This window comes from Bidens hawaiensis, unplaced genomic scaffold, assembly GCF_021521415.1.
Source record: "Bidens hawaiensis isolate Kalapana, Puna unplaced genomic scaffold, B.hawaiensis_p1.1 tig00025194_1, whole genome shotgun sequence".
NCBI classification, from domain to species: Eukaryota; Viridiplantae; Streptophyta; class Magnoliopsida; order Asterales; family Asteraceae; genus Bidens; species Bidens hawaiensis.
In genome coordinates, this window is record NW_027494013.1 from 250,631 (window position 1) to 275,661 (window position 25,031).

Sequence of the window (25,031 nt, forward strand, 5' to 3'; positions counted from 1 at the left end):
CATTTTCTTCATCATTGGCTCGCGGAGGGTCTACCTCGCGCTGGGCCTCTTCAACTCTTCCTTCGGGGATTTCTGCGATGAAATCAGCTAAAACTTGCCCCTTTATTGCTGGACGGGGCTTATAGGCGATCGTGTGTTCACCTAATTCCAGGGCCCATTTTGTCAGCCATCCCGAGAGCGCGGGGCGCCGCAAGACTTGCTGGATGTTGTAACCAGTTAGAACTTCAATAGGATGACCATTGAAATATCTATGAAGCTTGCGCGACGCGTGTGTTAGTGATAAAACTAACTTTTCCATGATGGAGTAGCGCGTCTCAGGATCTGTCAGCACCCGACTCACATAGTATATTGGCGTTTGGATTCCCTTGCGATCCACCAACAATACTGCGCCGATGGCGCTCTCCTACTGATAGGTACAATGTCAAAGTTTCACCAGGAAGTGGAGCTGTGAGCGCGGGCAGATTTATCAAACACTCTTTAATCTCACTGAAAGCTTGCTCGGCCTCAGGAGTCCATTTGAACTGACTTTTCTTTAAGCAGTTTCTTAATGTATTGACAAATGGGGTAGATTTGCTTGCATGGTTCCCTAGGAACCTGTTGATTGATACCAATCTACCATTCAGCTTCTGGACTTCTTTCATGGTGGATGGCGAGGGCATGTCAAGGATGGCCTCCACCTTCTCAGGGTTCACCTTAAAACCATCCTTGGTGACCATTACACCTAGAAATTTTCCCTCTTGCACGCCGAAAGTGCATTTGCTTGGATTGAGCTTCATGTTAACTTCCGTTAGGCGCCCAAGGGTTTCTTCGATGTCTTTGAGCATTTGTTTTTCCTCCCTACTTTTGATCACCAAATCATCCACATAGACTTCTAGGTTTCTTCCAATTTGCTCGCTGAAAACGGCATCCATAAGTCTTTGGTAGGTGGCTCCCGCATTCTTCAAACCAAAGGGCATCTTTGTGTAACAGAAAACACCCTTGTCGGTTCTGAAGGCGGTCTTGTCCTCGTCTTGTGGTGCCATTTGAATCTGGTGATAGCCCTTGTAGGCATCCAAGAAACATTTGAGCTTGAATGGCGCCACGGAGTCCACCTTTGCGTCGATGTTTGGGAGGGGGTAACAATCCTTTGGGCATGCTTTGTTGAGGTCCTTGAAGTCAATGCACATCCTCCATGACCCGTTACTTTTCTTTACCATCACAGGATTGGCTACCCATGTCTGGTATCGTATCGGGCGGATGATGTTTGCGCGCAATAGATCCTCAACTTGCTCATTCATGGCCCTCGCCTTCTCATCCCCCATGACTCTCTTCTTTTGAGCAATTGGCTCTACAGACTTGAACGTGTTGAGAGAATGTTGCGCCAGGTCTCGCGGAACCCCAGTCATATCAGAGTGTTGCCACGCGAAGACCGACATATATGCTGTGAGCAACCTTTTCATTCTCAACCTCGTGTCGTCTGATATCGTTGCGCCAATTGTGATTTTCTGCTCCGGGAATTTTGGGTTGAGAATCCATTCCTCTGGCGCGTTGTCTGCCATTGGAAGTTTCATTCTCCCCTCCCGCGGAGTACTTGTCACTGCACACAAATGATCCCGGTATACAAAAGTTACACCTGTTGGTGTTGGGAACCCCAACGCGCCGTGCGCTGGCGACGGTATGGCGTTAAATTGGGCAATCGTTCCTCTACCCAAGATCATATTGTGGCAAGAAGTGGTGGGCAGGACCAAGAAGTTGACAACTTCGGCTCGCTTGTGTTTCTCATCCCCCATAGTTAGCTCAAATTGTATTTGACCTAGGGGATGAATGATTTCATTTGAAACACCAGAGATTGGTGCATTCACAATTTCAAGCCTTGCTTGGTCTGCCGGATCCAGTTTTCTGAAACATTGCTCATACATGATGTCTGATTCGCTGCCAGTGTCCACCAGGACTTTTGACACTTCGTAATGAGCAATGTGTGTAGTGATAACAAGAGGACTGCTGATAGAAGGGCCTCCCCTGATTCTTGGGAAAATTACTTGTTGCTCGCGCCAATCTCCTTGGATTTGCGCGCCTCTCTTTCTTGATGTTTGCCCTTGCCTTCCTCCCTCGGCTACACAGATTCTTTTGTACTTTTTGCTGGCAGAGGCTCCTTCTGGTTGTTCACTTTCTGGTCTTTGGTTTTTCACCAGGTGAGCCAGCTTGCCTGATTTCACATCTTTTTCAATTGCATCCTTCAAGTGATGGCATGCATCAGTGTTGTGTCTTGTGGACTTGTGAAACTCACAGTACTTGCCACTGTTTGATGGTCCCTTGTAGTGTAGTGGCTTGGGGGTTTTGAACTGGACATTCTCAGTGCTCAACACTTGTGAAGGTGTTTTAGTGAGGGGAGTCCATATTCTTGGCAGAGGTCTGTTAGGATCTCTGCCGCCTTCCCTTTTGTCACCCTCCCCGCGATTACGGACGTATTTTTGGGGCTGGGGTGAGCTTGGTTGTGCCTGCTTTTCTGCGGGAGAAAAACTGGTTGGTTGCAACCTGGACCATACAGTGTTCTGTTTGCCCCTTCTTTCGTTGCCGCGCGGGGCCTCTGCTTGATGCCCTCTTTCTCTCGCTCTATCTTGGGCAATCTGTTTTTCATTTCTCGCGAAGACTCGCGATGCTTCCATTAGCTTGGCCCAAGTGGTGGGCATGCCATCTCTGCTCACGAGGGCTCGGCGGAGTTGATCACTGCGCGCGCCTTGTATAAAGGCCACGCGCAATAGTTGCTCGGTGATACCTCCGATTGCCAGAGACTCCTGATTGAAACGAGTGATGTAGTCTTCAATCGTTTCATCATTCCTGCGCACGCAGTGCATGATGTCATCAGGGTCGCGCGTGTGTCTGCGCTGTTGCACGAAGTGAGCTTGGAACTTTTCCAATAGTTCCTCGAACCCATCGATTTGCCCAGTAGGCAAGCTCTCGAACCAGACACGAGCCGCGCCCGTGAGGCAGCGAGCAAACATGTGACACCATGTTGGCATCGTCCAGCTTTCTAGGTTTCCAGTGTTGTAAAAACCTTGTAAGAAATTGTCTGGATCTGTTGTGCCGTCATATTTGCCCAAACCACTTGGCATCTTGGTTTTGTGCTGAATGGGGACCTTCGCGATGCGCTCAGTGAATTTTCAATGTTTGACTAAGATGGCTGGTCTGTACGGTGTGGTTACGTCCACTTGCCCTCTCACTGGTGGGCTGTACGGTGCGTGCAGATCCAGATCGGCTCTGGCTCCAGGCGCCATGTTCATTTGCGCGCGGGGCTGTGAGCCTCCTGCATGAGTATCTCGCGTCCTCCTGACGCTGTGCACTTCTTCATCACTAAACTCAGCGTGTTCAGTGTGAACAGAGTGACCCTCTTCCGGCGCGCGCGCCCATTTCGTTCCTTGAATGGCTTGCTTGTCAAACGCTAGCCTTTGTGTTAAGTCGGCTAACTTTTTCTGTTTGACCATCTCGTTGTACTTGTCCATTAGACGCCGTTGTTCGTTTATGAGCCATTCTTTAGGGTCATTTGTTTCATCTTCTGGACCCATTGGTCCTTTTTGTTTCGCGCCGGCAAGATTTTGTAACGTGAGATCGTCTGGAGGAGTTTCAGTCTGGCCATGAGGAGTTGTGATGAAGAGACGGTTACTGGTGGTGCGCGTAGAATCACGCGGCACCCTCAGAAACTGCTGTCCCTCATTAACATCCTCACGTTCAATATCCTCCAGAACTTGATCGACGTTACGAGCACCAGAAGCCATGGTGAAAATTTGTTTTTTTTATAGATCTGATGAGATCTTGTTGCCGTTGTAACAGTGGATGGCGCCAATGAAGAAACGTGGATCGACTCACTGGTAGACGATCTACTTTCCTCGGGTGTGATTATGCTTTCTCACCGATGGATCTCTGGAAACTGGGTTCTTCCACCTACAAAATGAACAGCACCGTAAACTTACCCCTCAGAAAGGGACAGAGGGGTCCTCTTTGGGGTAACCCTCCGGTGTGAGAATAAGTGTTTGTAGGAGAAGATAATAATATGAGAGTAAGGAAATTTAGAGAGTATTGCTTAATATAGCTGAATACTGTGTAGTTGTGTGTAATTGGATTGTTGAGTGTCTCTTCCTTGTGGAGTTGATGTGGTATTTATAGTGCTAGGGTTTCCACTGATTGGGCTCAGCCTTGTTGGCCTCCTCCAATTGATTTGCGCCGCGTGTCCTTGGGGACACCTGGTGCTTTTTCATTGGTTATAATCACGTGGTAGCACATGGGTTTTGCTGAGTTGTCCACCTTTCATTGGCAGCTGTCAACATCAGCATACTCTTATTCCTTGAAAAGATACCTTCTGGAAGGTTGTCTGACGTGCATAATCAAGGTTGCCCTAATCCTGATTTGGATAAGGACGAGGTTGATTATGTGCATGTGTGATACGCGCCTATCCTGAGGATGCGCGAGGTCTTCTCTTTATTCTCACGCGCAGATGTTTCATGCGCAGATGTGATATGCACAAGCATGTGATATGCGCCACGCGCGGATGCGCCACGCGCAGATGTGATATGCATGAGCATATGTGATGCGTGAGCATATGTGATGCCTGAGCATATGATGCATGAGCATATGTGATATGCGTGAGCATATGTGATGCCTGAGCATGTGATGCCTGAGCATATGTGATATGCGTGAGCATATGTTATATGCGCCATGCGCATAGGTTTTGGCTTTGTGCCTTCATAATGTCTTGATTTCAAGACTCTTGTCTATATCTTGTGGGTTGACCCGCCTCGCTCGGTGTTGAGGCGGGTACATACCTCTTCACGAACCAAACAAACAAAAAAGGAGTTTGTTTGTGTTTGTTCATGAAACTTTAATTGAAGAAATGAACGAACATAAAAGCGAACAAACAAATTTTATTGTTCATGTTTGTTAATATTTTATATGAACGGTTCACGAACACAAATGAACATAAAAGTACTTCCCACCAAACGGTTCATGAACGTTTATATTGAGTGTTTCGGTAACATTTAACGTTTAACGCATTAAAAGTTAAAATGTTGGTGAAATGGACAAAACAGATAAAAGTGTGTGCAAGTTTGGATATAAGAGGGCCATGCTCGATAAGGTACGCATGACTGTGTCTAGTTCAACACAAGCATGTTAGGCGATAACATGGTCATGCGCGAATTGCAAGACCATCAACTTTAGCAATACCATGCGTGTCACATAACGATTTTTATTTAGCCAACGATATTTATATACAGCCCCAATAGACGTAGTTATAGAACTCTGTTTTTATAGTGAGAGAAAATACTTTATGTGATGAAGTTTTGTGTTTTAACACTCAGTCGATTGTTGGAGCCTTTTTTTTTGTTGTACTAGCTAGGTGCATAGTGGGTATACTTGTCAATGCGAGGCGTACCACACTTAATACGCTTGTTGGTTTACCCGTGTTTTCGATCAGGACAGCTAAGTGGTTTGTTTGCAAATCCGAACTAGCAAAGACCGGTGACGAGATGTAAATTTCTATAACCTAAGTGTTAAAAATAAAGAAAAGAAAAAAAAGGATTTATATAAGGGAGAATTCTAAAAATGATCTAAAAGAGGAGAGAGAAAAAATAAAAGATACTAAATGTGTTCAAATTCCCAAATTAACCCATCAAATATGTACTGAGACGACGCATTGGTAAAATAAACGACGAGATTTTTAAACCAATCAAAAGCTGACATGTGTAAAGCATCTGACACACCAGACGAGATTTTTAAAAATCTCGTGGTTTCTGACCAAATTTTACAGTTAAATCACTTTTTAAAAAACAGTCTATCCAGACGGTTTTTTATGTTTGTTGTCTGGTCAGTACAAATTGTATTTTCCTGGAAAGTAGAGCTTTTTGAATTTCGTCTTTCAAGACGCATTTTGATTGAATTTGTTCCAAGGAGTTTATATTCTCAAGTTTTCTTCTTATAAGTTTTAAAAGTTTTAATATTGTCTCAACCGATAGGATTTTTAGTATTCCGTCTTGACCGACAAAGTCTTTGATTATTCCGTCTACTCCGACTATATTTGTAAATAAGTTTTATGTGACGCCACTTTCCTAAATTAAACTATTAATTAAAGATAATAAGTATTTATCTTCTTTCATCTTCATGTTCTTCCATTTTCATGTTCAAACTTCAATTATTTATCTTGTTAGTTTTCAATTAGGTTTCATGGAATTTGATAATATTGTAGTGTGTTATGGTGGTAAATGGCAAAACAATGATGATGGAAGCTGTGAATACGTTCCAACAAACTGTAAACGGGGAGATGGACCGGATACAAGATAAACATAGATAAACAAGAATCATATCTTCTTTTGTGTCATATCTCCTCTCTTATACTTTATGGATCAAATATCTTCTTTTGTGTCATATCTCCTCTCTTATACTTCATTTTGGATGAAATGTTAATGATGGATGATGGATCGGATGCAAGATAAACAAGAAGAAGATATAGAAATAATATTATGGGATTTGAACTTAACATATAAGAAACTTGAGAATATGAACTCCTTGGAACAAATTCAATCAAAATGCGTCTTGAAAGACGAAGTTAAAAAAGATCAAATCTCAAGAAAATAAAATATGAACTGGCCAGATAAGAAACATTAAGAAACCGTCTTGCTAGACTGTTTTATAAAAAGTGAATTAAGTTAAAAATATGGTCGGAACCCACGAGATTTTTAAAAATCTCGTCTGGTGTGTCAGATGCTTTACACATGCCAACTTCTGATTGGTTTAAAAATCTCGTCGTTTATTTTCCCAAAGCGTCAGCTCAGTATATATTTTATGGGTTAGTTTGAGAATGTGAACATTCTTTTTTATCTCTCCTCTTTTGGGTTATTTTGAGAATTCTTCCTTTATATAAACACCGTATATACATTGGTGGCATAAAAATAAATGCAAATTTGAGTTGAAAAAAAGGTAGAAGGTTATTTTATCCGTAAACTAAACCCTATCAACTACCTGATAGTAATCTAATCGGGTTAATTAATTGCAGCGGCTATGTCAACAAGCGGATGGTTTAGACCCACAATCGGTCCAAATCCTTCAATTCATATTAATCCCAATTCTTTCAAAAAGCAGCTGCGTGCTTGTTTCATCGAGTATCCTCTAGCTAGCAAAATCATCGTCAGAAGTAAGTCTCTCTGCTTTCATTCAATTTTTATAATATGCATCTAGCTTTATGTTATCTGTTGTACTGTGACCTATTCCAAAACTAGTATCCAATAATTTACTATGTTGTGTTGCTGTTTAAATTAAATATGTCTTGTGTTCTGCCAATTGTTTCAGAATTTGATAAAATAAACAACATTTGCATTACTAGCATTCTAACTGTTTATTTTGAATTGTAGATTTATCCTACGCAACCAATGAAAGGTGTTTAAAGGAAAATTTTTCAAATTTTGGCGAGATAGCTGAAGGTATGCATAATGAATATATCAAACTTTCTATTTTTATGAAAATTTTCAACATTTTTCTTACCATTCCTAACAATGTACGGTGTCGATATGCGTTTAGTTAAACTCATTAAAGACCAAAGATCAAAGATATCAAAAGGGTATGCATTCATCCAATACACGAATCAAGACGATGCCATGGACGCCCTAGAAGCCATGGACGAGAAGGTTTGTCCCCTTTCTGTTTTAAAATTCGGTTTTATTGTTTTCATAAATTAACATTTAACCGTCTTGCAGTATGTAGATGGCCGAGTTGTGTTTGTAGAACTTGCAAAACCCATGGACAGAAGAATCGCATACCCCAAAACCTCTGGACCGCCTCAGGAATTACCTTCTTTGGGTCAACAACCGGCACAAGATTAACGTCTATCTTATGATAGTATTTTGGAACACATATTATTGTTAGGTTTTGTTAGTATTTGTGCCCACGGGCCTGTTTACATCTCGGTATATTGTAATCTTTTATTGAATGGAATGGAATGGAATACAATTCAATTCAGTCTCTTTGATATTCTTACAAATTGTGGCGATGTTAGATTATCAAACGGACTCGTATTTAAGTTTGTCGTACATTAACTAAATAAGTTAGAACTTAAAAGCCAGCAGTTTATGGTCTGTGCAGAAACTTATAATATTTATTACATAAAGAAACAGGTACTAAACAACAAACTTCATTGCGATGATGGGTCGGCTACCAACCCGTCAGAATACTCTTCTTCATCGGCACTATAATCATAATAATACTCGTCATCACAATCACCGTCGTCATCATGACAATCATCTTCATGATAATCATCATCATCATAATCGTCATATGTGAGCTCCCCTGAGTTCCCCATCAACAACTGCACTTGAATTCGGTCCCTAATCGCAGTTCCCTGAAAATGTAGTTATACATTCGTTAAAACATCAAGCCTTGAACGATTTTAATGTGTGTGTGAAGATCATGATCTCACCATTTTGTGACACCCTTCTTCAAACATTTCAAGAAAACCGGCAACCAAACGATCAGCATTCTCGACCCAAAGGTTGTGATTCATACCTGCAGATTTTGCCACTGTACTGATCTGCAATACCAATATTACAAACATTGTAAAAACCTTAATAAACATATTTGATCTAATCAAAGTAATAATATCTTTTCATACCTTCTCTTCCACCTTTTCTTGTTGTTTCTTCACTTTTTCTTGAAACTTCTTTAAACTCATGTTCACTCTCAATCTTTTTTCCTGTTACATTAAAAACATATGTAAACTCATATATTAATCTACAATATTACAAGATTATACCTTTACATAGCTGACACCAAGGTCCCTTCTTGAATAGCCTCGATCCAAATTGCGCATCACATAATTGTTATAATCTTTGACGATTCTCATGATAATATCTGATGTGGATATGCCTTCTGTTCGTTTTGTCTCCTTAAACCGCCCAATAGATTTGACCTAAGCAAATATTATTTCAAAAATATAAATTAAACTATGAACGGTCCGCCTATAAACATCTACATTGAATATGATTTGAACTTACAAATTCGTACACATCGTTTGCTGCTCCGCTTGCATCAGCATAACTGAAAGTTTAAGGAAGCAAAAGCAATTAACACATCACATATACATATTGAATAAAAACCTTATTTGATGATCAAACTGAATATAGTTTAGGGTAGGTTGACCTTACGGTAGAGAGTCGTGAGCCACATAGTCAATCTGATGCTTATCGATAAACTCCTGGTTCATAACCCATGGTGCATCCGGGATAACTTCATCAACCCACCTGCTCAAAAGTTAAACAGACAACTTTCATCAATAATTAGTTAATCAGTTTATCATAATAAACTAAGGGTATCAAACATACTTGCAATGACGCAGGGATTCATAGCGTTCGATGTCGGTCATGACTGTTTTTCCTTTTAAGCTGTGGGTGACCTCATCATTGCAGCATCCAACCAACAGATAAGTATTTGGAAACCTAATTTAGTCATTACAGAAATCATAAGTTAATCGTAACTTGTAATGCAATATATGATTATCATGTCACAACTAGGGCTGTAAACGAACCGAACAGGCCTTTTCTGTTCGTCTGTTAAGCTTTTATCAGAGACGCGAACGGTTAACGAGCAGCTAACCGAATGAACTTTCCTAATTTGTGTTCGTTCATTAAGAAAATGAAATTTGTTTGTGAACGGCTTACTAACACAAATGAACGAACACAAGTGAACACCAACATTGTTTTATTAATTTGGCTAACCGAGAATGGTGAGAGTCAACGGTTCAGTCCGGCTACCAAGTTTGTGTTCGTGTTTCTTTAACATTCATGTTCAGATGTTAATTTTATATACAAACATAATACTCATATAAATATTATTATTATTATTATTATTATTATTATTATTATTATTATTATTATTATTATTTTATAGTTACTAATTTTGCTTAAATCTATATGATCATATCACAAAAGTCATTAACAAGTAATAAAAACCTGACAAATATTAGCGAATGTAAAGAAACACGTTGTTGAACGTTCACGAACACAATTGAACAAACATGACCTGATCAGTTCGTGTTTGCTCATTTACTTAATCGAACGAACATAAGCGGGCTTCCCTCCAAAGTATTCATCTAAGTTCGGTTCGTTTGTATCCAACCCTATAATAATAATAATAATAATAATTTCAACTAATCACAAAAGTTTCATTTCTGACACTTTCTGTTAAAACCGTTAGGACGGACATACGTAACAGAAAATAACAGAAATGTTCCAAATCATATAAATTATAAAACCAAACAATTATTATTAAATATGATAATAACAAAATAGATTGAAGGATTTACGATTTCTTGGCTTGTTCGAGGGAGCGGGCGTGACCGAAGTGGAAGAGATCGTATATGCCGTCGGCGTAGACGCGAACCGGGCGGTCCGTGGGGGATCAAGCATCCAGATGGTTTGCTTGTGTTCTTTCTTTTGTTGTTGTTGTTGTTCATCCTCCATGTTTTTGTTTTTGATTTGGTCGTTAATTTCTTCTTCTTTTTGGATGGATTGATAAATAGAATTGTGGGAACGGAAGGGTGTAAGTTTTGGTTATTGGGGTTGAATTGAATCTTTATTATATGCAAACAACGTGTATTCTTCGTGTTGCTTCTAAATCATGCACCTCCATATCTTGTAATAATATTAATTAATTACATTAGTTTGTTATCTATTTATTTTAAGAACAAAATTAAAATCAAGTGTGAACCTTGACATATGACTAGCATGTACACGTGCCGTATATGTGATTCAAAGTCGCGAAACGAATGGTTAGAAGCAGTTTCCTTCTCGCCTTACTAGAGCTCCAACCTTTCAAAAAGAGTACGAAATTCTTGACGTTCACGAGATTACCCGTGCTAGGAATTTTTACCCACCTATAAACCTCTTCCCAGTTCCCACAAAGCTACTGAGAAAGGGCAACACACCATCAAATGATTCGCGTCTTCTTCATTGTTAGAACAGAAAGGGCATAAAGTATCCGGGAGTTTCATTCCATGCCTACGAGTGTAACATTCCGTTGTTTTTCGTTTTTTTCATATTGTAATTGTGGCCCAACCCGATCCATACCCGGGTTCGTATTCGGAAACCTTTCAATAAAATCTCACATTTTGTTTAAGATTTAATCTTTATTTATTTATGTATTTATTTAATTATCTATTTGATTATATATAACTATTACTAATATGCAAAACAAGTCCCTTAACTTAACTTTAACCATTTTTGCACCCACATCCATAGAACACGGACCAGATTGCAATTAATATTCAATTTTCTTCCCTATTCTCTTCCCCCTCTTCCCGTCGACGCAATACACCCCCCCCCCCCATTTCTTGAACCATAATTTACGGGCTAAATCAAGCAAATTGATCTTACCAAATCATCTAGCAACCTAAAATGCGTCCACCGACACCCTAAGTATAGAAAACAATTGACAATTGACAACTAACATAACAAACACGAACCGCGGACCAAATCACTCTTAAAACTCTATATAAACTTCTTTATATTTCAATTAAAAATGCACACACACTCACATCGACATCGCGACCTAAACCCCTAAATCAATTAACCCCTACGCTGCTGTTACAACTGTTTTCGCATTCAAACTTGAGCCGCAGACCCTAGACGGTCGTTCTCCCTCATTACATTCATTATAGGTAATTGATTTATGCTTTTAGATCGTTTTTGGCCGACAAACAATAACCCTAAATCAATTTGGACTCTCGTTAAACCAATTAAGCCGTTTGAGATTTAGGGTTTGATTGTTGAATATGGGTTCTGTGAACAACTGGTTATAATTAAGCAAACTGATACATCTAACAAATCAACACACCAGCCCAATGGCTAGTGCGTGGGCTGTCTGGAACCAGTCCAGGCGCGGGTTCGAGACCCCTGGACCCGGTTTTTGTTATTTTTTTAATACACTTTTAAACCATTTTCCTTTATATTAAAATACGTTTATAACATTTAATAAACATAAATTGGACAAACCGAACCTCTAGTCTTGTTGTTTTCTCGTCATTAAACTTTAAATTTTCTCCATAAAATCTCTATCTTTATATATATATATGTGTGTGTGTGTGTGTGTGTGTGTATGAATATATATATGATAACAACTCGCTTAATAGCCCAAATTTTTGTTCATTATAAAGACTAATTTTTGCCTTAGCTTTTACGACTTTATGTATGTATTACTTTACTAAATATCTATTTCATTAACGTAAAGAAAACAAACATAAATAGTAATAATAGTAATAATAACAACAACAACAACAACAACATTAATAGCAATAGTTTAAATCCTAAATGACTTCAAAATCTTTTAAACCGATTTGTAATCGTTATGTCGTGTCATTTTATTTTATTGGTTATACCCTCTAATTTATAGTATTTACAAATTTAATAACTTTGTTTTTATCAAATAATGTACTTAAACCATATCAATTCCCAAATCCGCTATACGTCTTGTTATTATTTCACTAATCTTATTTAATTAATACTAATATCAACTAGGAACTTTTATTGACGTAACCCGAGGAGCTCGCCACTTTTATCTTAAATTTTCTTTTATCGCCATCTCGTTCCCGTTAATCCACTCGTTAAGCTGAGTTTACATATCCCCTTTTTCATCTTTTATAATTTTGGGGGTGGCATGTATACCCTATTTAATTTACTCATTTTTATTTACTTGTCTATTCATAACACAATTCAATATATGTTTATGTGTGATTATTGCATGCTTTATGATAATGCTCTATGTGCTTAATTGTTTATTTTATGTTTGGTGGTTGGTATATTATCCTCATCTATCCTCATCTAGTATGATCATACATTTACCCAAGTACTTTGATTCCGTATCAATAAGAACGGGTCCACATCTATTTAGTTGTTTACATTTTCATAAGAATTGTAATACTCATTTACATATGAATTGTGGTTTTTATCTATATATGTATCTCAACTAAAACTTATGTATTCTCACCAACATTCGTGTTGACAAACTTTATTTTTATACATGCTACAGGTACAAGTAATTTACATTGATCAAGAATGAATATATTAGTTTTTTTTTTACCTTAGGATATTTATTTAAACAATAAATATAATGTAATTGTTTTGATTATTGAATTTGTGTACTTGTTTAATGTTAATGAAGTTAAATAATTATTAACGCTTTAATTAGTGTCTTTTGAGCTATTGTCCAATCAATAAGTTACGCCCCGACATGTTCCGCCTTTGGTCGGGGTGTGACAACGAGTAGTCCATTACCATAGCCTTTTTATGAGCAGCCAACCAGAATAAAAAGGAAATAATTCATAAAACAGGCCGTACCGCTCCAATTATTCCCCCCAAAAATAACATTTATCCGCAATTTCTCACCTTGCAAGCTATTTTTCTTTATTATTGGATATTTTTTGATCAATTTTTTAAGCCATAATAATTGGTTCTCTTGCTGATTTGAGTGACCAAAAACATGTCTACAAGCAAACGAGTAGTTTTGGATAAATTTTGGAAAGTTACAACAAACCATCACATATATATAATGTCATGATAAGTACCACTTAGTTTTCTGTTTGCCTAAATTATAGTGCTTCACTTGTCTGATCCTGGCGTGTGAAAGAGAGCAAGAACTTCACCAGCATGCAACCTTATCGAGTACCTCATCTTCCTAAGATCGTCACGTCATATGACGGGGATGGTCATCATCCACCAGTTCTGGTGGCGGTTCACTTCCACCATCTCTCTTGGCCCACAAAGGACCGATGCAATTGACACTCGAATCTTAGCTTCTTTGCATAGCACCCTGTGTTTCACATTGCAAAACTTCCCATTGCTCCCACACCTTCAAGTACAATCAGACACCATATTTCTCAACATTGATCGAGCAAACAGAATTTGAAACAAGTTGTTTGAAAACAAACCGTTGCTGTGTTGCCAAGGTTTTACTTACGATATATATATATATATAGTTACATGATATACAAATCTCTAATGGGATATCTACTTTTACTTGCCATCTTGTTTTTACTTATTTAAATCCTTGCAAAAACTTCAATTTATTCACATATAACAACATATTGCACAAATGACAAATCTATTCATGAAACAGATTTATTAAATAGCTCATGACCCGAAACATAATAAAAGCAGCTTGCTCGCCCGCATCTAAAACGTTTATAACTTGGAGCCGAGCTCGAACTGAAGTTGGCCCGACTAGACTCGCTTGTTAAACACGCAAATAACCATGCATACATACTTAAGTTTATTAAATATGATTTGAAGCATAATTATGGCATTCAATTAATAATAGTCTGCGCGCAAGTGAATACCTTTGATGGGTGAGACATCGAACTGAGAACATGTTGATTGGGTAAGGACTTTATCCGTATTCACACTATAACTTAACCATTAAAATGCCTTACTTTACCACTAAATTTGTTTGTTGACATGGACCTCTAAGCAAATACGTTCGTCTAATTTCATCTTTTTGAATTAGATGATAAGATGATAAAATTGGTTTCCAAATCAATTTTTGAGGGTTTAATTATTGAAGATGATGATTGAAAGTTTGACGATTCACTTTGGAAATATATATATTCAATAATTAGTTTATAATGCATACAAATCAAATTTAAGCATGAACCAGGTAAGATTTGTCAAACCTGAACCGATCATACCCGCTTAGAATACAAAAGGGCCGGTTCTGGTAATTACCAAAAAATCGGTTCCAGGTATGCTTGACGGGAAGTTGAAAATGTTAGTGTAATCTTGCGTAAGTGCGGGGACCTAGTTGTCGCACTTACAAACCTAGGGGGTTATTGAGTTAGTTTTCCTCCTATTCTTGTCTAACAAGTAATTGTATGGTTATAAATAGGGGTTATTTGTAATCAAGTAATAACAACAACTTATCAATCAATACAATAAAGGTTTAGACTTGAAATCTTATTGTCTTCAATTGGTATCAGAGCTACGGTTAGGGTTCATTACCGGCGGTGAGGATCATCGATCAAGAAACAAAGTCCGGAAAGAAGCAAGTCATTCAGATATTGCAGGTTCTTGCAACGGGTTTTAACAGGCATCGGAGATCAAGAGTCGGCGGCAAAGAACCACTTCCGGTGACTTGTGTGTTGGAAATCCGGCGTCATCAAGAACGAGTTCGGCAAAGGAGATCGATCAAGATAGCAAGTCCGTTGACCTGCATATAAGGTATTGATTTTTACCGTCCAAATTTAATTGCCAGTGGGTTGGTCACGAAAGTCAAAAAGGTTGTTTCTTGAAAATAAAAAGGGTTTGGTCACAAACTGACAAAAGTGCAATTAAAGGGTTTTATTGGTTTTGTGGACACAGCGAGATTTTTTTAGAAAAGCATAACACAATTTTTGTTTTGATCACAAACCATTAGTTGTTCAAGTTTTTCAAGGAAATTTGATTCAAGATTCAGAGTACCAACGAACAAGAAAAGATGGGTGATCAACCAAATAATCGAGTCGGAGGGTCAAGCAATCAAGTCGGTTTTCTCAAAGAACCGAGTTCCCTCTCGATTCAGTTTCCGATTCTTACGTCTACCAATTACACAATTTGGACGGTAAAAATCAAGGCCATCTTCAAGGTTTAAGGGTTGTTGGAGGCCATCGAACCAAGAACGAGAACGGTGGTTGACCCGAAGATAGATGGGTTGGCGATTGTGTATCTTTATCAAGGCATGCCGGAGGCTTTGGTCATGCAAGTGGCTCACCTTTCCACCACTAAGGAGATATGGGATGCACTGAAGACTCGTTTTGTTGGGGTTGATAGGGTTCGGGAAGCAAGGATCGAGTCTCTTCAGCATGAGTTCGATGTACTCAAGATGAAAGAAACCGACACGATTGATGACTTCTCGACCAAGATAAGCCAAATAGCTTCCAAAGCAAACAATCTTGGTGAACCGTTTGAAGAAAAGACCCTTGTGAGAAAGCTTTTGAAGTCCGTTCCGAGAAAGAGGTATATAGTGATTGTTGCTACTATTGAACAGTTTGCCGATATAAAGACCATGGCGTTACATGAAGCCGTTGGACGCCTAAAAGCGTTTAAGGAACGATCTGGAGATGAAGACAAACCCGTGTCCGGTAAACAAGAACAACTCCTATATACATATGAAGAATGGAAAGCTAAAAGCAATCAAGAAAGGCGTCATGGGAAAGGCAAGATGGGAACCGAATCAAGTCAAAAGAACAAGGGAAAAGGTAAGGTTGTGGATCGGGAAAAAAAAGAACCCGAGTTAAGAAAGATCGGTCAAAGATTAAATGTTATCTGTGGGATGAGCTAGGGCACCTTGCCACGTCATGTCCTAACCGAAACAAGGAGACGAACGATCAAGGTAACCTCGCTCAAGATGGCGGACTGGTTCTAAACATGATGACGGTAGCTCGGAGTAAGGAAGATGTCGTTTTTCTAAAAGAAGGTCGGGTTGATCCAAAGCAATATGCTTCAACCCCATGTAATAAAAACACATGGATTCTTGATAACGGGGCGAGTAACCACATGACGGGAAATCCGAAATGGTTTTCTAACATCGATCGCAACAAGACCGGTAAAGTAAGTTTCGGTGATGGTTCATGTGTTGAAATTGATGGTCGGGGCACGATAGTAGTAGAAGGTCAAAGGGGAGAACAATGAGCTTTGAGTGACGTTTATTTTATTCCATCTCTCAAAAATAATATTATAAGTCTCGGGCAATTAGACGAAGGAGGATGCAAGATCGGGATCCAATATGGTATCTTATGGATATTTGAACAAGATGGAAGACTTCTAATCAAGGTACCGCGTTCCTTTAACCGGGTTTATAAAATTAATTTAAAGGTCCTTTCTCGGTTTGCTTACAAGTCAATTTGCATAATGTTGCATGGATATGGCATGCTCGATTGGGGCATTTGAATTTCGATGCCCTTCGGGGTCTCTCGAAACTCGCGGATGGAGTGTCAAGAATCGAACACCCGATGCAAATTTGCGATGCATGTATGCTAGGCAAACAAACAAGATCGGATATCCCGAAAGAATCTAATTATCGTGCAAAGGTACCGCTCGAGCTCGTTTATGCCGATGTTTGTGGGGCGATTACTCCCGAGACACATGGTGGCAACCGATACTTTTTACTTGTTGTTGACGACTACACCTGCTATATGTGGGTTTTCACGATAAAAACGAAAGAACAAGTTGCGGATTTACTCATTGATTTCGTCAAAAGGGTGGAAAACGAAACGAGCAAGAAACTCAAAACCATACGAACCGACAACGGGGGTGAGTTTACATCCCATGTGCTGGAAGATTACTTATCAAGTATAGGTGTGGCACATTAGTTTACGGCCCCGTACACCCCACATCAAAACGGGGTGGTTGAAAGAAGAAACCGAACCATACTTGGTACGACTCGAAGTTTGTTAAAGGCGATGTCACTACCACAAGATCTATGGGGAGAAGCGGTTCATCACTCAGTTTATTTACTAAACCGGTCACCAACAAAATCGTTGAAGGATTCGACTCCGTACGAGCGTTTTAATGGAAGAAAACCGAACCTTTCACACGTTAAAGTGTTCGGATGCACGGGGTATGTAAAAGTCCTTGGTACCGGTCAAAAGAAATTGGACGACCAAAGTGTTGTGATGATTCACTTAGGTACTCAACCTGGAACAAAAGCCTATCCTATGTTTGATCCGATCAAAAGGCGAGTACACGTTACGCGGGATGTCAAGTATGACGAGTGTAAAAGGTACGCGTGGGCTGATCTTGACAAACAAGAGGGCGAAAAGGGTCCTGAATGGACCGAGTTTATTGTTAGGTGTGATATTGAACCCGAATCAGAGCATGTGACATCCGAGTTTGACACAGGGTCCGTAGACCGTCATGATACCGGTGAGTTGGTTCGTATCAGAAACGGAAGTGAGTCATCAAGTTCAGAAGGTAGCAGCCCACCTCTAAGCCCGATTAGGCCGAACACTAGCCTAAACGAAGAACCATTACAAGTTATCCAGTCGCGTCGAACTACTCGAAAGACGGTTTTACCCAAGAAATTTAGCGACTTTCTGGTTGAAGGTATACCGACACCCGCCAAGCAAGACCCGACAACCGACGAGGTAAATCTTCTATTATTATTCGATGATGAACCGGTAAATTTTCGAAAAGCGAATAATGAAAAACATTGGAGAAAAGAAATGGAAGCGGAGATCGAGTCGATTGAAAGAAACAAGACATGGCGGTTAGTCGAAGCACCACCCAAAGTAAAACCAATAGGTTTAAAGTGAGTCTATAAAATCAAAAGAGATGAAGCCGGGAAAATAACCAAGTACAAGGCCCGAATCGTAGCTAAGGGGTATGTTCAGAAATATGGGATCGATTTTGAAGAGGTGTTCGCACCAGTGGCGAGAATCGAAACCGTTCGACTTTTACTCGCGTTAGTAGCAAACCGAGGTTGGGAAGTTCATCACTTGGATGTAAAATCCGCGTTTCTTCATGGCGATTTAAAAGAAGAGGTGTATGTGTTTCAGCCGGATGGGTTCGTTAAGAAAGGTCAAGAAAGAAAAGTGTATAAGTTGGCTAAAGCATTATACGGTCTACGCCAAGCTCCGAGGGCGTGGAATACTAAACTAGACGGGTCGTTAAAGGAACTCGGTTTCACTCGATGTAAACAAGAACAAGCGGTTTACAAACGGTGTTCCGGTCAAAGGCTGCTACTTGTTGGAGTTTACGTTGATGATTTGATAGTCACGGGTACAAGTGTGCAAGAAATTGCAAATTTCAAAAGACAAATGGAGTCAAGGTTCGAGATGAGTGACCTCGGGTTGTTGCATTACTATCTCGGGATCGAAGTGAAGCAAAGTGATCGTGGGATAATGTTAAAGCAAAGTGGTTATGCAATGAAGATCCTAAAAGAAGCAAGTCTTTGGGAGTGCAACTCGACTCAATTTCCTATGGAACCAGGCTTAAAGTTGTCTAAAGAAGATGAGAATCCGAAGGTAGATCCGACTGGTTATAGAAAGATAATCGGAAGCTTGCGGTATTTAACTCATACGAGACTTGATTTGAGCTACTCAGTTGGTTATGCGATTTGATTCATGCAATCACCAACTCAAGCTCATGCTCAAGAGATTAAATATATTCTCCGATATCTAAGAGGTACACTAGACTTTGTTATTACTTACTCGAGAGGCGGAAACAATATGTTGCACGGGTATAGTGATAGTAGTCATGTTTTGGATATGGATGATGGTCGGAGTACATTAGGTTTGATTTTCTACTATGGTACATCACCGATATCATGGGTTTCTCAGAAACAAGGAACGGTGGCATTATCATCATGTGAGGCTGAATTTATGGCAGCTACATCGGCTGCATGTCAAGCCTTATGGCTTCGGGGTTTGTTGTCAGAGATGACCGCAGAAAAGGAGGAAATCGTGACGTTGAAGGTGGATAATTCATCGGCTATTGCCTTGATGAAGAACCCGGTTTTTCACAGGAGAAGCAAGCATATCAATACACGGTACCATTTCATTCGGGAGTGCATCGAGAGAGAACAAATCAAGGTGGAGCATGTCAGTGGAGATTTACAAAGAGCAGACATCCTTACAAAAGCGTTGCCACGGTTGAAGTTTAACGAGATGCGAAGCTTCATCGGTGTCACAAGATTAGGGGGGTGATTGTTAGTGTAATCTTGCGTAAGTGCGGGGACCTAGTTGTCGCACTTACAAACCTAGGGGGTTATTGAGTTAGTTTTCCTCCTATTCTTGTCTAACAAGTAATTGTATAGATATAAATAGGGGTTATTTGTAATCAAGTAATAACAACAACTTATCAATCAATACAATAAAGGTTTAGACTTGAAATCTTATTGTCTTCAAAAAATACCCTTTAAGCCCGTTTTGTATGATTTATTTGGTTTTTGCATATGCTATATTATTGCCTTTGTTAGCATTATGATCTAGTACAATAACTAAATATGATTTGTATGTACAATGTATTTAAATTTAGTTTCGAGAAAATAAAAACAGATCCTTGTGGTTTAACTTTGTGGCCCGTTTAACATTTTAGTGCTGCAATGTGATATTATGCCCATAACAAACTTATCTAGCCCATTTACCACTTTATTTACAAATCAATCTGTTCTGGCTCAGCTTTAGCTCATAACAAGCAGATATGGCCTATATCAAATTACTCGGGTAACACAGGTCCATGTACTCACGAGACCTATATTAAACAGGTGCTGAACTAAATATAAATTCAGTATTTTATTTGAGTTCATATATCTAGAGACTTGATATAAGTTTATGTTTGTTTTGTTGCACGACTTTTTTGTACTTAATAACACAAAAAATGTGCTGCAGGTGGTGTTGGCTTGATATAAAACTAGACACTTATATATGCACGGTTAACAAAATATCAAAAGTAAAATAAATCCCTACGACTTCATGGATTTTGATCAACCAAAAACCACACAGTCCCATTCATTTGTTTTTCAGTCTCAACCACAACAACATTCCCACTAACATTCGTCACAGCGTGTCCTCCCAGCTTATCTACGGTCCATGTACTATCATAAATCGAGTATTGAACATGACTTATTCTGTTCGGAAACACCAACACCGGAGAAAAATCCGCTATCCACACGGTCCCACTTCCCGCCACCGCCAACTTCCCCGTTGTAGATTTCAACCTCATCCCGCCTTTCACATTATTATTATCGATAACAACTTGATCAATGCTCGTGAACTCCCCGTCTAGTTCCACCACATTTCTTGAGTCCCCGGAGAACATATTATTAACAATGTTGAGTCCCGATATTCGACCATTAACCGCCTTCAAAACAATATTACCTCCCCCTAGAAAAAACCCATTACTAATATGAACTTGTGAAGGGTCTTGTATAACTATTGAATTATAATCCATGTAACAATTATCGACACGAATTTGTCCCGTTTTGATCAAAATCCCGATCCCACCGAAGAAAGTTGCTTTGTTGTAGCAATGTACCCCGGTGATCATGTTAGCCTGACCTCTTAATACTATCCCAATAGCGGCTGAGAAGATAACGACATCAGTAACTGCATTATCATTACTAGCGAGATCAATGGCGGTCCCCAAGAAATCCCGCTCGTGCTGGTCCCCACCGATGGTGGGGATCTCGCCCATGAAACAACTAGATATGAAGGTTTCATGGCCTCGTGCAACGAGGATCCCCTCGGTGACAAAATGAAGGAAAAAGCAGTTGTTGACTCGGGTCCTGGCCAAGTCAATAACGAGTAGGCCTCCACCTATGTTACTTGAATCGAAGAGGATGTCATGGAAGGTGATGTCTTCATAGTATATTGGTTCGTTTCTTGTTTTCATGTCGGAGAATGTATCGTGTGATGTGTTGGTTGTGGTTGTTGAAGGTTTTAAGGAATTTGGCGAGTGTAGTTCGATAAGATAGCCGTCGGGTGGGAATGTGATAGATGCTCGTAATGTACCGCCTTGAATCTGTAAAGTAAATCGCGTTAGATGTCAACCGAGTAAATGTTGCATTGGCAATTTGAAGTAATAAGGCCCCCTATATAAAAGTCCAAGCTTCGTCACTATTGAAACGAACATGAATAAAAAAAGTTACAATATGGGGTAAAGAAATGTTAAATCTCAAAAGATTTCGTATTCTATGCTTAATTTTATTATATCACCAAACTATATTAATTTGAGAAAGTGATATTTAACAACCTACAATTTTTTAAGGGTTTCTAGTATGTAAATAAGAGTACACATAGATATAAATATTGAAAAAAGGAGAAGAAAGAAAAACTATGATTTGGTGAAAGTAGTAAAAACTTGTCAAATAAGGTGAGTTTACAAAAACTGAAAATATCTTTTATGGTATGTGTTTTTATTTTCCTTTTCACGTTAAGATGAATAAAGTAGTTAAAGTTGTTTTCTGAAATTCTATTAAATAAATAGAGTCACGATTATTAGAAAAACTAAAAAGGTAAAAAAATATAAAGCTCATAATATTTATTTAATAGTAATATGAGACCCTTACGCAATTACCTGCTTTATTCTATTTATATCTTTTTTCATAATATCAACAAAATGGTTGTTACTTGTTACACTTTTATGCTTAAAATTAATTAAAGTGTTTAGCCGTTTTAATTCTGTTATTTTTCAGGTTTTTCCATGGGTTGCTTTCTTTGGCTGTATTCTTTGAGCTTCTTGCTTCTTTAAAACCGTCCATTTTTTATTTTTATTTTTTATAAAAGTTGCCTTTCAAAAAATATTATTAATAATTATAAAAACCAAAGAAGGCCCATAAATATAGTATGAAAAACGCGTAAAAACTGGAGAGGCCCAAATTATTAACATGGGACACGACGCAGTACATCATTCCCCACATTACCTTTCTCTTGAAAATACCCAAGACCTACTAAGCATTTACACCCTTTTAATGAGGCATGCAAATATAATCTACAGCAAAACAACTTCAAAAAATGTGCAACATTATTATTATTATTACTTTTTTCTTCAACCGGTTGACATAATTGTGTTTGTCTGTTTGTTTTTTTCACCATATAGTTTTAAATAATTTATCGTTCGTTTTAATGATAATTATTTTACATAAACTTGGTTACACATGTATAGTTTAAAATAATTAAATTCGTTTTTAACTTTAAGAAAAAAAAAGGAATACAAATTACTTTTTCCAAGCTGGCCAAGTGTGCATAAAGTAGGAAAACCCTGACCATTCAACCGCTTCAACATCATTACATTAGGTATCTGGACTCACGTATTTCAGTTTTCACTATCCAATTATCCATATCAAATAGTTAATATATGTAGACAAATGTAAAAGTATAAAGCCTTCACCTCCTTGCAATTTATTAACTATATTTTCTAAATGCATTTAAATATGTTTAAAACTTAATTTAAAAATATGATGTTGATGGTCTTTTGTCTTACATATATAACGTATACGGATATGTATGGGCAGGGTTTGAAATTTCGGATGCCCAGGCGAGTACTAAAAGCTACCTTATATCTCTAAAAATATCTTATATCGAAGATAATTGTATTAACAATAGATATAAACAAAGATATTGAGTGTCTAAGTAGACTGAATTACTCTTCTAATCAGACTTATTGTAAGCTTAAGGGCCAATTAAGTGGTCGCTAAGTTCGACTAGCCTCGGAGACAGCCTTGTGTACATGTCTATATTTTTAAATTAAATAGAGAGATTAACCGTTTTTGTTCAATTTTGATCTTCTATTAAAGCGATATGTGAACGATTTTGTCATAAGTTTCAAATTAAAAAGTATATTAGAATTAGTATACATACTTAATAATAATAAGAAAAAGATTTACTTATATTTCACTAAATAACAAGGATTATTAATGGTTTAATAATAGTTAAATTTTGCAAAAATTGTACATCATCCTTTCTGAGAAATGAAGTATTTATAAGACTCATTTAGCCAGGTGTCCAAATTTAGAACGGGTAAAACTTCAATGCACGTGATACGCATATAGCTCCGATTGTACATTTGTACAACTGACCCCATATTCACAAAATTAGACATGAAATTAAGTTAACTTAACACAACAATTAATAAAAAGTAGGGACAATTCAGTAAATTACCACTAGATTGCCTGAATTCGGAGGAATAACAATGGGCTTAGATATCCTGAAGCTGCCACCTTGAAAGTCAACAACAGCACCACCCAAATCGTTGACTCCGGGCAGCAACTGCTGCCCGTTCACAACCAACGAAGCGTCAGTCACCGCAGCCAAGACCGCTGCCGTGCTATCCTGGGCACCACTCGGGTCTGCTCCATACCCGATTGGGTAAAACACCCTACCGGAACTCTGTTGGTAAAATTGTCAAATTATTTATCACATAATTAAAAACGTAATTTCAGATGACCATTTCAAGGATGTTCAGACACGACCTTGATCATAAATGCCTACTTTATTATAAGTTGTACATCATGCATAAAATATTAAAAATGTGTACCTTAATAGTATCGGAAGATGATGTAAGTTGAAACGAGTGAGATGAATGCTGGTGAAGCTTTGTTTTGAACTCATAAAGCTTTTGCTGTTTTTGTGAACCATTTGCTTCTTGTAACACTAAAAATAAAACCAACACTAGCAAACAAAAGTGTCTCATTGAGCCCATGGTTCGAGCCACGAACCGGTTTATTAGTTCGTGGGGTTGGGAGAAGAATCAGATGAAGTAGATAGCTAGTTTGGATTGTCTATGTATCAATCTATCTATATATTGTGTGTGTTTTTTTTTAATATTATTGTGCTTTTGCTTTATAATAAATGAAAGCATCAATAAGTTTGGTTTTAATTGTATTTAGTGCACTCTACCTATATAAATGAATAAATCCATCTGTTAAAGGGCAAAAGATCACTTGTCATATGAAAAGAATCAAAAGGTGACATCTTTTTAACAAATATTTCATGTGTTTTTAAATAATTTTTATGTGTCGTGTGATTTTTATCGGGTGGTTGTAGTAGTGACGGAAAGAAAAATTATAACGAGTTATTAAAAAATATTTTTCTACCAATTAGAACTAAGGAAACATGATCACGTTCTTATGTTTCTTTTAACAAAAATTCGATGAATTTATGTGACAAGTTCGAAAGGGAAGTGATTTTTACAACAGAGGACGAGTAAGTAACATGTAAGAATATGTTATTAGGAGTGGCATGCTATTGGTAATATTTTACTCATTTACGATAAATAATAAATAAAAAGGCTATTACATATCAACAAAAGACCCAAACCCAAATTTTGTTGTCCACGCGCTTGGTTCCATCTTGAGTGTCCAAGTTACAATCGAGCTGAATTTCTAATTTCGTTTGCATTTTGTCTCCATAAGTATCTTGAACCGCAACGTTGCACGGATTATGTATCTCTCTCACAAGAAAAAGAAGAAACTCTCTCTCCTTAGTCCTTCCTTTCTCAAATGACTGATCGAAGCCCATATTTACACATGGATTAGACTCCAGTAAACAACCA

The 25,031-nt window shown here is 38.3% G+C and overlaps 3 protein-coding genes and 1 pseudogene across 4 annotated transcripts; 2 read left to right on the forward strand and 2 right to left on the reverse strand.

The window, feature by feature from the left end:
• Window positions 1–7,026: 7,026 nt before the first annotated feature.
• Window positions 7,027–7,901, forward strand: LOC143571105 (uncharacterized). The gene is made up of 4 exons (XM_077056614.1): window positions 7,027–7,159; window positions 7,377–7,445; window positions 7,543–7,649; window positions 7,719–7,901. Exons 1-4 carry the CDS (start codon window positions 7,027–7,029, stop codon window positions 7,842–7,844), a joined length of 435 nt encoding a protein of 144 aa, XP_076912729.1. The 3' UTR covers window positions 7,845–7,901.
• Window positions 7,754–10,480, reverse strand: LOC143571104 (choline-phosphate cytidylyltransferase 2-like; annotated as a pseudogene). Its single transcript, XR_013142041.1, has 9 exons — window positions 10,319–10,480; window positions 9,339–9,452; window positions 9,162–9,257; window positions 9,012–9,054; window positions 8,771–8,926; window positions 8,630–8,710; window positions 8,438–8,548; window positions 7,923–8,359; window positions 7,754–7,851 (listed from the first exon to the last, which is right to left on the reverse strand). The product of XR_013142041.1 is annotated as a choline-phosphate cytidylyltransferase 2-like (transcript).
• Window positions 10,481–15,717: 5,237 nt separating this feature from the next.
• On the forward strand, window positions 15,718–16,670 carry LOC143571109 (uncharacterized). The gene is made up of 2 exons (XM_077056618.1): window positions 15,718–16,237; window positions 16,321–16,670. Exons 1-2 carry the CDS (start codon window positions 15,718–15,720, stop codon window positions 16,668–16,670), a joined length of 870 nt encoding a protein of 289 aa, XP_076912733.1.
• A 3,743-nt stretch (window positions 16,671–20,413) lies between these two features.
• On the reverse strand, window positions 20,414–24,184 carry LOC143571096 (polygalacturonase QRT3-like). The gene is made up of 3 exons (XM_077056606.1): window positions 24,015–24,184; window positions 23,639–23,866; window positions 20,414–21,500 (listed from the first exon to the last, which is right to left on the reverse strand). The coding sequence occupies exons 1-3, from the start codon at window positions 24,177–24,179 to the stop codon at window positions 20,451–20,453; spliced, it is 1,443 nt and encodes a 480-aa protein (XP_076912721.1). The 5' UTR covers window positions 24,180–24,184; the 3' UTR covers window positions 20,414–20,450.
• Window positions 24,185–25,031: the final 847 nt, after the last annotated feature.

Excerpts from the sequence above, each read along its gene's own strand:
- LOC143571109 (XM_077056618.1), top strand. The coding sequence starts at position 15,718 with ATGCCGGAGGCTTTGGTCATGCAAGTGGCTCACCTTTCCACCACTAAG. Across the intron at positions 16,238-16,320 it reads TCAAAAGAACAAGGGAAAAG|GGCACCTTGCCACGTCATGT; the intron begins GTAAGGTTGTGG and ends GGGATGAGCTAG.
- LOC143571105 (XM_077056614.1), top strand. The coding sequence starts at position 7,027 with ATGTCAACAAGCGGATGGTTTAGACCCACAATCGGTCCAAATCCTTCA. Across the intron at positions 7,160-7,376 it reads TAGCAAAATCATCGTCAGAA|ATTTATCCTACGCAACCAAT; the intron begins GTAAGTCTCTCT and ends TTTGAATTGTAG. Across the intron at positions 7,650-7,718 it reads TAGAAGCCATGGACGAGAAG|TATGTAGATGGCCGAGTTGT; the intron begins GTTTGTCCCCTT and ends ACCGTCTTGCAG.
- LOC143571096 (XM_077056606.1), bottom strand. The coding sequence starts at position 24,179 with ATGGGCTCAATGAGACACTTTTGTTTGCTAGTGTTGGTTTTATTTTTA. Across the intron at positions 23,867-24,014 it reads CATCTTCCGATACTATTAAG|AGTTCCGGTAGGGTGTTTTA; the intron begins GTACACATTTTT and ends TTTTACCAACAG. Across the intron at positions 21,501-23,638 it reads CGAATTCAGGCAATCTAGTG|ATTCAAGGCGGTACATTACG; the intron begins GTAATTTACTGA and ends TTTACTTTACAG.